The sequence below is a fragment of the Macaca nemestrina genome, chromosome 1 (assembly GCF_043159975.1).
Source record: "Macaca nemestrina isolate mMacNem1 chromosome 1, mMacNem.hap1, whole genome shotgun sequence".
NCBI lineage: Eukaryota > Metazoa > Chordata > Mammalia > Primates > Cercopithecidae > Macaca > Macaca nemestrina.
This window is the reverse complement of record NC_092125.1, coordinates 138,132,259-138,144,501: the sequence shown is the minus strand read 5'-3', so window position 1 is coordinate 138,144,501 and position 12,243 is coordinate 138,132,259. Positions and strand designations below refer to the sequence as shown.

General features: G+C 39.6%; 1 protein-coding gene and 1 long non-coding RNA gene across 11 annotated transcripts in view; one reads left to right on the top strand and one right to left on the bottom strand.

The window, feature by feature from the left end:
- LOC105485427 (uncharacterized) overlaps positions 1-12,243 on the bottom strand; it is a 143,811-nt gene that overhangs the window by 44,905 nt on the left and 86,663 nt on the right. The gene's annotated exons all lie outside the window — the stretch shown is intronic.
- TLCD4 (TLC domain containing 4) overlaps positions 1-12,243 on the top strand; it is a 111,601-nt gene that overhangs the window by 54,855 nt on the left and 44,503 nt on the right. For all 10 annotated transcript variants that reach the window (XM_071075731.1, XM_071075801.1, XM_071075668.1 and 7 more), the window contains one exon: positions 9,310-9,475. In XM_071075731.1, coding sequence (XP_070931832.1) covers positions 9,321-9,475 — 155 coding nt within the window. In that variant the 5' untranslated portion in view covers positions 9,310-9,320. The remainder of the gene's footprint in view (positions 1-9,309; positions 9,476-12,243) is intronic.

Genomic DNA, 12,243 nt, shown 5'->3' with positions numbered 1-12,243 from the left:
TGGGCCTATGTACTTCCCATCATGGTATATATACTTAACATTTCCTTCTCTGTGAAAATATGGTTTTTAACATAACTGAGAGAATGTTGGGAAGTTAATGGAATAGGAATTGTCTTTCTGATTACCAAAATTAAGTTCAATTCTAGACCCCAAATCTTGTTTCCAGAGTCCTCTAAAGGTTAGGCTAGGGCCCCCGCCTTCTGCAGACATCTCTCCCAGCTGTTCTTTTACCACTTCCGTGATAGACACTTGGACACTTCTAAAGGGTTAGAGGGTGGTTAAGTTAAACTGCCCACTTGTGCAATTTTGAGTAATGCAGAGTAAGTTCCCGGTCTTATTTTTTTGTACACTTTTTTTTTTTTTTGACTTAGAGTCTACCTCTGTTGCCCAGGCTAGAGTGCAGTGGCCTGATCTTGGCTCATTGCAACCTCCGTCTTTCAGGTTCAGGTGATTCTTTTGCCTTAGCCTCCCGAGTAGCTGGGACAACAGCCGCATACCACCACCACGCCCGGCTAATTTTTGTATTTTTAGTAGATATGGGATTTCACCATGTTGATGAGACTGGTCTTGAACTCCTGACCTCAAGTGATCCGCCCGCCTTGGCCTCCCAAAGTGCTGGGATTACAGGTGTGAGCTACCACGCCGAGCCACAACACTTCTTTAAATGTTCAAGGAATGCTCTCAAGTTTGTTTTGTTTTGTTTTTGAGACAGGGTCTCACTCTGTCACCCAGGCTGGAATGCAGTAATGTGATCTCCACCTCCTGGGCTCAAGTGATTCTCCTACCTCAGCCTCTGGGTAGCTGGGATTACAGGCGTGCACCACCACATCTAGCTAATTTTTGTATTTTTTTGTAGAGATGGGGTTTCACCATGTTGCAAAAGACTGATCTTGAACTCTTGGGGTCAGGTGATCCACTGGCCTTGACCTCCCAAAGTGCTGGGATTATAGGCATGACCCACTGAGCCCAGCCTGCTCTCAGGTTTTCAAGTTGTTGTTGTTTTTTTTTTTTAAGAAATCTTATTCCCAAGATAACATTATTCAGCCTCTTAGATCTTTACGATATGATACTATTTCTAAAGATTACCATCTTTACACCACTCTAAAGGTACTTTGGTATGTAATTAATTGGGAGTATATGGGACTGATACTTGATCAAAAGATGCACATCTATTCTTTCTGAGTATAAATGAGCCTGAAATTTGTTTTTTTGTGTGTGTGTTTAGTATCTTCAATTTACTGTTGTCTTTCATTGATTTGTGTCATTTACAATGCTAAGGTCTTGTGTGTATGGCTATTATGCCAAGTCCTATACTTTGGTATTGCCTTTAAAAGTTTTATTATATTTTGCCTTTATGATTGGGATTCATTATTTTAGGTAATAAAGATAATTTCAAACCTGATTCTGTTAACTTAATGTATTTGTTGTCTTTCCCACCTCTGTTATATGCAGCTTAAGTAAACATACAAATATTTACAAAAAATATTTACTAAAACAGGACCAAAATAGAGAAAATCATATAAAATATCAGGAGATATTTCTCAATTCTACTTTGGATCATTAATGTACATGCTGCTTCTAGTTTTCAGCTAGCTCTTGGGCTCACTAACTTTGTTAATCTAGCCACTTCTTATTTTTTTTTGGTATTATTCATAAGGCTATCATGAGAAACTTTCAGAACTTTGCTGGAATCAAGGTATCCTTCACTTGGTATTCTCCAATCTACTAGGATTTCTTGATCAGTTATTTGTAGAGGTAAGGTATAGGAAGGAATCAAGGATGACTGAGCTGTTCCAGGTTGGAAGATGGGGCAATGTTGTGGGTGGCCGTGTCATTCATTGAGGTATGGCACCACGGAGAAGGGCTGCTTGGGGTTAAGTTCAGCTTGGGCCAAGTAGAACCTGTGGCACCTCCAGATGCCCAAATGGAGCCCATCCAGAGGGTGGCTGACCATTCAGGGCTGGTGCATGGGGGGTGGTGAAATCTAGTTGCACACAGTATAAGCAGTGTTGAAGGTGCAGGGCACATAGCCAGGCAGAACCTATAGTATGCAGAGAAGAGGTTCAGGTAGTGGGAGTTGCGGGGAGGTAGTAAACATTGCCAAGTTAAAGGTGTTTATGCCTGATCGCCTTCATTTTCTTGGTCAAATGGGAAGAAACCTCATCTATTTTAAGAGGGAGAACTGGAGATTTGAGAGCAGTGAATATTTGGAATCAATGTGGGAAATAGGAGAGGGAGCTTACCAGGGATGGGAAAAGGAATGCTAAGCATAAGTAGAGCATTCTTCCCACCTTCCCCCTTCTTTGCTGCCCTTAAAGACAAACACACAGACCCTTCACCCTTCTTTTTGGGGATTTTTACTGCAAAACACTCCAGCAGTGGCTCTCACTGGGGGATTATATTAGAAAATGAAGGAGTGGGGTTATGTATGTGCATGGAAGTGGCACTGGTATTTTGACATATTCTCTAAGGAATTTACAAAGGAATCACAAATGGGGGAAATGAGTGAGTGATTGTGTTTTGGTGGGGAGGGGCTGGTAATCCTAACCTCACTTAGTAGAACTGAATTTTTTTTTTTTTAAAGTCAATTTCCTTTAAAATTGCCCCTTTCTCCCTTCCTCCCCTCATCCCCTCTTCCCTCCTCCTCTCCTTCCTGCTTTCCGTCCTCCTCTCCTTTTCTCTTTCCCTCTCTCCCTCCCTTTGTTCCTTCTCTTTCTTTTTGAAACAGGGTCTTGCGCGGACACCCAGGCCGGAGTGCCATGGTACACAATTATAGCTCACTGTAACCTCGATCTCCTGGGCTCAAGTGATCCTCCCATCTCTGCCTCCTGAGTAGCTGGAACTACAGGAATGTGCTACCACAACCAGCTAATTTTTCTATTTTTTGTAGAGACGGGGTCTCATTAATGTTGTTCAGGCTGGTCTTAAACTCCTGGCTTGAAGCAGTCCTTCTACCTGGGCCTCCCAAACTGCTGGAATTACAGGCATGAGCCTGGCTGAGAGCTGACTCTCTTGGGCTCCAGCCTCAAAGCATCTTATTGGGATTTTCATAGAAGAGAAGATGTTCTCTTGGTTTACCTCGAATACTTTTGGATACCTTCTCACTGTTATGTGTCACCTCTCCTGGGCATTTATTCCTTGGAAAGCAGGGAGCGTTCCCTTAGCACCCTGCACTTACCACTTCATGTGGTGAGGATCAATTTCTTTGTATCCCTACTGACTGTAAGCATGTCTCCCTATATTGTATTCCAGCACAGTGCCTGACTCATGGTGGACCAGAGACAGATGGATGGACTGTTTTTTGATGTGAAGACTGAATCAGCCCTGGCAGTGCTGTTTCCCAGGGCCCTGTCTCTGGGAGTCCTCCTGCTGGAAGGGAAGGGCTGTCATAGCTGATAGTTAAGAAATGTACAGTCACGCATTGCTTAACAATGGGGATACATTCTAAGAAATGTGTCCTTAACACAATTATATCATTGTGTGAACATCATAGAGTGCACTTAACACAAACCTATACAGAACAGCCTACCACACCCATGGCTATATGACATAACCTGTTGCTCCTAGGCTGCAAGCCTGTACAGCATTTCCTGTACTGAATACTATAGACAGTTGCTACACAATGGCAAGTATTGTGTATCTAAACATAGAAAAGGTACAGTTGAAAATGTAGTATAAAAGATTAAAAATTGGACCAGGCACAGTGGCTCATACCTGTAATCCCAGTGGTTTGGGAGGCTGAGGTGGGAGGATCACTTGAGGCCAGGACTTAGAGACCATCCTGGGCAACATAGTGAGACCCAGTCTCTACCAAAAAAAAAAAAAAAAAAAAAAAAAAAAAAAAAAAAAAAAAATGAGCTGGGTGTGTGGCTACGTGGGAGGCTGAGGTGGGAGGATCACTTGAGCCTAGAAGTTTGGGGTTACAATGAGCTATGATTGCACCACTGCACTCTAGCCTGGATGACAGAGTGAGAACCTGTGTCCAAAAAATAAAAAAATAAAAAAATAAAAAATGGTACACCACCTCTGTGGAGCAATTGCTATGAATGGAGCTTGCAGGACTAGAAGCTGCGTTAGGTGAATCAGGGAGTGGTGAGTGAGTGTGGAGGGCTAGGACATTACTGAACACTACTGTAGGCTTTATAAGCACTGTACATTTAGGCTACATTAAATTGATTTTAAAAATTTATTTCTTCAACAAATTAACCCTAGCTTAGTTTCTTTTTTATTTTATCAACTTTTTAATTTAAACTTTTGATTTTTTTTTGTTTTTTTGAGACAAAGTTTTCGCTTTTGTCACCTAGGCTGGAGTGCAGTGGCGTGATCTTGGCTCACTCCAATCTCCGCTTCCCAGGTTCAAGCGGTTCTCCCGCCTCAGCCTCCGAGTTGTTGAGACAACAGGTGCGTGCCACCACGCCCAGCTAATTTTTTGTATATTTTGTAGAGACGGGATTTCACCATGTTGTCCAGGCTGGTCTCGAACCCCTGAGCTCAGGTGATCCACCAGCCTCGGCCTCTCAAAGTGTTGCGATTACAGGCATGAGCCACTGCGCCCAGCCTTTGATTCTTTTTAATAACACTTATCGGAAAACAAACCCATTGTGCAGCTGTAGAAAAAGATTTTCTTTATATCCTTATTTTATAAGCTTCCTTCTATTTTTAAAATTAAATTATTATTTTATTACTTTTTTGTTAAAAATCTAAGACTCAGACACACACATTAGCCTAGGTCTGCATAGGGTCAGAATGATCAATATCACTGTCGTCCACCTCCACATCTTGTCCCACTGGAAGGTCTTCAGGGGAAGTAACACACATGGAGCTGTCATCTCCTAAGAGAACATGCCTCCTTCTGGACTACTTCCTGAAGGACTTTCCTGAGGCTGTTTTACAGTTAATGGTGTGTGTGTGTGTTTTAATAAATAGAAGGAATACACTGTAAAATCATGATAAGTATAGTGTAGTAAATGCATAAGCCAGTAACATAGTCATTTATTATCATTATCAACTATTATGTACTGCACATAATTGTATGTGCTAGACTTTTATATGACCGTCAGTGCAGTAGGTTTATTTACACCAGCATCACCCCAAACACGTGAGTAATGTGTCGCACTACGGTGTTATGATGGCTATAGCGTCTCTAGGTGATAGGAATTTTCAGCTCCATTGTAATCTTTTTTTTTTTTGAGACGGAGTCTCGCTCTGTCGCCCAGGCTGGAGTGCAGTGGCGCAATCTCGGCTCACTGCAAGCTCCGCCTCCCGGGTTCGCGCCATTCTCCTGTCTCAGCCTCCCGAGTAACTGGGACTATAGGCGCCCGCCACCACGCCCGGCTAATTTTTTGTATTTTTAGTAGAGACGGGGTTTCACTGTGGTCTCGATTTCCTGACCTTGTGATCCGCCCGCCTCGTCCTCCCAAAGTGCTGGGATTACAGGCGTGAGCCACCGCGCCAGGCTCCATTGTAATCTTATGAGACCACCATTGTATATGTGGTCTGTCATTGACTGAAACATTGTTATGCAGTGCATGACTAAATTTCAGACCTTTTCATGTTTTTCCCTACTAAGAAATCAGTGTCAATTAAAGTTTGTGTAAACCATCTTGAATGAAAAATATAAACATTATTTCATTCAGCAGGTCTCTGGAAAAGTTTCTTTGATGTCCGTAATTCCTGTGAATCAAGATGGACTAATTATATTGTAGAGTTCATGTCTAGACATTCTTGTAAATTGCTACACATGTATTTCCCTTATCTGTTTGAACTGCTCTGCTCTAGGCCAAATAGTATCCTTCTGCCAGCTTCTAGCTACCTGTAGAGGTATATGAAGTAGGTCTGCTTTTCCAGTATTACTGTATATTCCTGTACTTAATAATCACCAAACTCTTAAAGGCCCTTAATATATGTTAGTAATGAGCATCCTTTGGTTTTATCACTTTTTACCATTTTTCTTGCCTGATTCATGCATTAAAGTGAATGAACAGGGGTAGCTGCTTCTTAACAGAAGCCTTGATTTTCTGGGGAAATTTGTAAAGATCTCTAGATTAGTTCTTGATTTGGCATGACTGATTAAGCAAGCAGCTGTTTACTAAGAGGCAAAGCTGAGAGTAGAACAATTTAATTGGCTTCTATCTGTTGAGCTTTTAATGGAAGTCACAGCTTGAATATATGGAGCTCTTTGTTTTTAAATGAAACATTTTTTCAAAGGGAGACTCTCAACATATATCCAAAGTCTTACCTGAAAATAATTCTGTTCAAAATATAATATTCATCCAGTAAACTCGATTTTGTGGGGGAGAGGGGATGATACATTTTTTAATGGTGAATTATTTGAGTGCTTTTAAATACATTAGTTAAATGAACAATTCATTAAATGGATAAGGTATGATATGTTTTATGACACCTTTTAACATTCATGAAATAAATGCTTTGTATACATTGAATTTTAACAAACTAAATGAGCAGCCCATGCCCCCCTGCTGCTGTAGGATCAGCAGAGAGCATACAAAAGTCTTCAGGGCAAACCTCCTCACATTTAAGATTAGATTCTCCATTCTCTTCTGATTACTGATTGTATTTTTTTCCCAATTTTGTGTCCATCTGGCCTCCAGATACCTATTTGCTTTAATCTTAGAAAAGCATTATTCTCCTTACATCCCACTTATGGTGCTGCTTAATTTATGTACAAAACTTTTATGTATTGTTTGGTTAATATTAAACCTAGGCTAAAAGGCCACAAATTAAAAATTTAATACCCAATAAACATATGTTGAATTAAAAAGAAGTAAAAGAGCAGTAAAGTTAATGGAGTCTCATAGAGAAGAATTGTAATATCAATATTTTTACCAAGCACGTGCGCGCGCGCGCGCACACACACACACAAAGAATGAGGAAAGAATTCATTATAGGCATATGAATTCTGTCGGAAGGGGCCCTGTGGGAGACTGATTCTTATTACGATATCCTGGTCGGGAGGGATTATGAAGTGGGGTTATTGCTAGTGCAGTCAATGACTTGGCTTTTCTCTGGTGAATTGACTTCAGTAGGTGACTTTATTTCTTTGCATTAGGCAACTGGAAATGTATATTGATTTATTTCCTTTTCATTTGAGGATCAGCTCTATCAAAGATGGAGCCATAGAAATGCTATATTTAGGCCGGGCGCGGTGGCTCAAGCCTGTAATCCCAGCACTTTGGGAGGCCGAGACGGGCGGATCACGAGGTCAGGAGATCGAGACCATCCTGGCTAACACGGTGAAACCCCGTCTCTACTAAAAAATACAAAAAACTAGCCGGGCGAGGTGGCCGGCGCCTGTAGTCCCAGCTACTCGGGAGGCTGAGGCAGGAGAATGGCGTAAACCCGGGAGGCGGAGCTTGCAGTGAGCCGAGATCGCGCCACTGCACTCCAGCCTGGGTGACAGAGCCAGACTCCGTCTCAAAAAAAAAAAAAAAAAAAAAAAAAAAGAAATGCTATATTTGCTGGATATGAGCAAATGCTTTAGTGCCTTTTTTTTGGGTCTGAATATTCCTAAGATTTTTAGGAGCCAAATAAAGTTCAGCTCAATGAGATAGAAAACACACTTTGAGTGTGCATATATGCATAGTACTGTTCTTTCTGCTAACTTGATTGTTGAGACCTGAAGCTCTTTTATAAAAATCTTTTTTTTTTTTTTTTTTTAAAGGGATAAAAGCCCTGCAGGCCTTCTGCTCCAAGAACGTGTGTGATTGAAGAGCATGTTTTTAAAGTTAAATTCTCATTTGTGCAGTGACAGTGTTAGCGGTGGAGGGTGTTCAGGTTCTTGGCATTTTGAACAAAGTATTGGACAAAATGCACAAACAAAGCAAGGAAGGAATGAAGCAACAAAAGTAGACATTTATTAAAAATGGAAGTACACTCCACAGGGTGGGAGTGGGTTCTTCCATAGAGGCTCAAGAGCCCAGTTACAGAATTTTCTAGGGTTTAAATACCCACTACAGGTTTCCCATTGGCCACTTATTGTACACCCCATGCAAATGAAGTAGTGGCCCACAACCAGACTGATTGGTTGAGGAAAACAACCAATCAGAGGCTGAAGTGAAATTACAAAGTTACACTTCTAGGCCGGGTGTGGTGATTCAGGCCTGTAATCCCAGCACTTTAGGGCGCTGAGGTGGGCGGATCACGAGGTCAGGAGTTCAAGACCAGTTTGGCCAACATGGTGAAACCCCGTCTCTACTAAAAATACAAAAATTAGCCAAGTGTGGTGGTGTGTGCCTGTAATCCCAGCTACTGGGGAGGCTGAGGCAGGAGAATTGCTTGAACCTGGGAGGCGGAGGTTGCAGTGAGCTGAGATCGATAGCACCACTGCACTCTACCCTGGGGGAAAAGCAAGACCCCATCTGGGGAAGGGAATGGGGGGTGGGGGGGAGGGGAAGCTACACTTCTGTGCAAAGGAAGACTTGGCTGGCAGTTAGATTGGTTGGGGAAAGCAATCAATCAGAGGCTGAAACCAAGTTATAAAGTTGCACTCCTGTGTAAACATCTGATTGGTTCTGGAAAGCAATCGGAGGTACTTTCAGTTTTCCATTTGCCACTCAGAAAAGTGGGGGAGGGGCTTGCAAAGGAGGTAACCTCCAGTTATATTGTTACTTAGGTGTGTAAAGTTGGGCCTTTCTGTTTGATTTAGTTCTAGGAAGTCAGTATGAATCAGCCTTAGGTTCCCCGCCTCGAGACCATATTGTCTTGCCTCAGCAGTGCTATGGCTCTTTTCTAAGACTGTGATCTTAAGATTTTCATTTTGTTTTAAATGTTGTTTGTCCTTTATGGAATTATTTTTTGTTTTGTTATTGTAGGCAGTGTTAATTCTATGATATTTGACTTGATTGTTTCTTAGAAATTATGTAACCAACTGTTTCATATCATAGATGAGAAATTGAGGAATAAAGAAATCAGGTGATTTGTCCTACACTTAATTGAAATATTATTAAAAAAATACTTTTTACTGATAGTACTTGAAATTCTCTGTTAATGTTAAGACTTAGATAATTTTGAATATCATGATGTTAAAATTATAAATGACACCTATAATATTGAGATCTTTAAGATAATAGATTTTTTCTTTTATTCTGAATACAAACATAAGATACATGACAAATAGATGGTAAAGGTGAAGAAATATACAAAAGGCCAAAAATTCTTAGTTTCTTTATATTCTTACATTTGTTCTAAATTTTAAAAATTTCTAAAATTACAAGACATTTCTTAAAATAAAAAAATTTACTCTAGGTTTATTATGAGATAACAATTTATAGCTGTCATTTATCTTAACAGGTTGAAGAAATATGGAGATCAACACAAAACTGTTCATCAGTGTTATTTGTACCAGCTTTTTCACCTTTCAGCTTCTTTTCTACTTTGTAAGTTACTGGTTTTCAGCAAAAGTTTCTCCAGGTTTCAATAGTCTCAGCTTCGAAAAGAAGATTGAATGGAACTCAAGGTAAAGCATATGAAAATGTAATTGATGAAAAGAAACTAGTTTATGAGATAAAATTATTTAAAATATTTCAAAAAAGTATTTCATTTAGGGTCTAATGTAAGGCCACATTTTTATTTGATCTTAGGAATAAAAGGAAAAACAAGTACATGATCTCATGCAAAAAAAATTTTTTTAAGAATTGATATATTGAAAGATATTAGGATAAATTTATTTAAGTTTCTGAGGAAGTGTGTGAAGATGAAGTAGACTCTAGTGAAGATGAAGTAGACTCCAGCTGACTGTGGATGAGTACTAGTACTTTCATGTTCTTTGAAATATTTATAACAAAAATATTCTTTGGAAATGAAGATGGAAGAAAAAATTAGTCGTACTTTTGAGTAGCTTATACCATACAGCATTGGCCAACTTAGCCAGACCTGGGGCAGTTAAACGCTATACACCAGGGAACACAGTGTACAGTCAGCGCATATGAACCTTTTAATGAACTTTGCATTATAATTTAGAACCCTCCAGCATTTATTATTTTGTTACATAATTTTAAAGTAAAAATTTCTTTTTAGTTTTTTTTTAAACAAAAAAGTAAATAGAGAAAGAATTAGACATCTGTTGATATAGAAATCTGAAGTTTTATTTTTTATTTTTATTTTTATTTGTTTATTTTTTTGAGACAGAGTCTCATTCTGTTGCCCAGGCTGGAGTGCAGTGGCGCAATCTTGGCTCGCTGCAACCTCTGCCTCCTGGGTTCAAGCGATTCTCTTGCCTCAGCCTCCCGAGTAGCTGGGATTACAGGCATGCCCCACCACGCCAAGCTAATTTTTGTGTTTTTAGTAGAGACAGGGTTTCACTATATTGGCCAGGCTGGTCTTGAACTCCTGACCTCAGGTGATCCACCCACCTTGCCCTCCCAAAGTGCTGGGAGCCACTGCACCCTGCTAGAGTTTTAAAAAGTTGGTTGCAGTTTTTTTTGTGTGTGTACAACGTATTAATCTCACAAGATTTCAAATACAAAATGGCTCTGATGACTGCTTCACTTGCTTTAGAGCATTTTATGTCCCCAAACATCACTGTGCATTTGTAAACCTCAGTGAGTCAGAGCAGCCATGGCCATATTTTTTGTTGTTGCTATTTAGTTGAAGTTAATACACTTACCATAAAATGGATTCAGCAAGTCTCTAAAGTTTGCTATAATTATCTTTCATTGAAATTTTCTTTTAAAAGTCAAGAAATTCTGTCAGGATTGAGTGTTTGAGAATGGTCATATCTGATTTGAAATTCCCTGTCTTTCTTTGAACCAAATTGTTTTGCAGGCATCTACTTTTGTGATTCAGACTGTGAATTTAATAAGACTCTAGTTGTTTTCTTTTGCACTTTACAATGATGTATCAGGTTCATACATGCCAAAGTTCTTTTCACTCAAAAAGCAAGATTTATTTCTCCACATATTTTCAAAAAATAAGCAGTATGATTATTTTGTCTTAAGACTAGCACAAAAATATATACATATATATATATATATATATTTTTTTTTTGAGACGGAGTCTTGCTCTGTCACCCAGGCTGGAGTGCAGTGGCCAGATCTCAGCTCACTGCAAGCTCCGCCTCCCGGGTTTACGCCATTCTCCTGCCTCAGCCTCCCCAGTAGCTGGGACTACAGGCGCCCGCCACCGCGCCCGGCTAGTTTTTTTTTTGTATTTTTAGTAGAGACGGGGTTTCACTGTGTTAGCCAGGATGGTCTCGATCTCCTGACCTCGTGATCCGCCCGCCTCGGCCTCCCAAAGTGCTGGGATTACAGGCTTGAGCCACCGCGCCCGGCCAACTAGCACAAAAATATTGTTCAAATATGTTATACTAGAGATACCATTACTTTAAAAAATCTTTTCTAACATATGAAGATAGATGGAATGGTAGGAAAGAGAAGGGGGTACATACATTCTCTGATTAAATTTTGAACTATTTTCATTTCCTCTTTACTCTGGTTAGGATAGGTAAAGGCATTTGAATGTTGGGTAGCTGCAAGTCAAAGAAATAGGGAAGGGTACAGAGAGATAGAAGCCAAGGTGAAAATGAAATGAACTTGAAAAATATTTTGCATTATCTAGTCTTATCACTGCCATTCTATGACACAGGAAATACCATTTGGGAGACTGAGTTTCTATTTGAAAAGGAGTCTGGGATTATATAAAATTAATTTAGGTATTCAATGGTGCTTTTCTTTCAAGTTTGCTCCTGCTTGTCACTCCAGCGTTGTTTACATAGGACTTAAGCTGTGTGGTGGAGAAGTGCAAAGTAGGAAAAGGAGGCTGTATTTTGAGTAAAGTATGTATAAATGTCTTAAAATTCAGCCTCCAGTTTGAAACATACAGATAAACACACATAATTCTTTCTAGTAATCAGGAAAGAGTCTCTAAACAATGAATGGTCTGAGCCATCTAGTATAAAAAGAAATGGAGGAAAAAAAATTACTGGAAATGCCCACTTGAGAGACAGCAGTTTAATTACAAGTGAGAAATTGTTGTACTCAATTGTTACTTTTTCTGAAAATGTATATACTTACAGGTGTTATATCTTGTAAAAAATTTTCTTAATTATATTCAGTTTCTTGCCTATCACATCGAAAGTCTTATTGTGTTAAAATACTACTAATTTTTAAATGTTTCTCTAAAATTTAGCTCTTTTTGACTGAGCTATATAATTTCTATTGGCAATATTTGCACTACTTGTGATTAAATTAAAATTGCTATTCTAAAATGGCCATTAATCATTTCCTT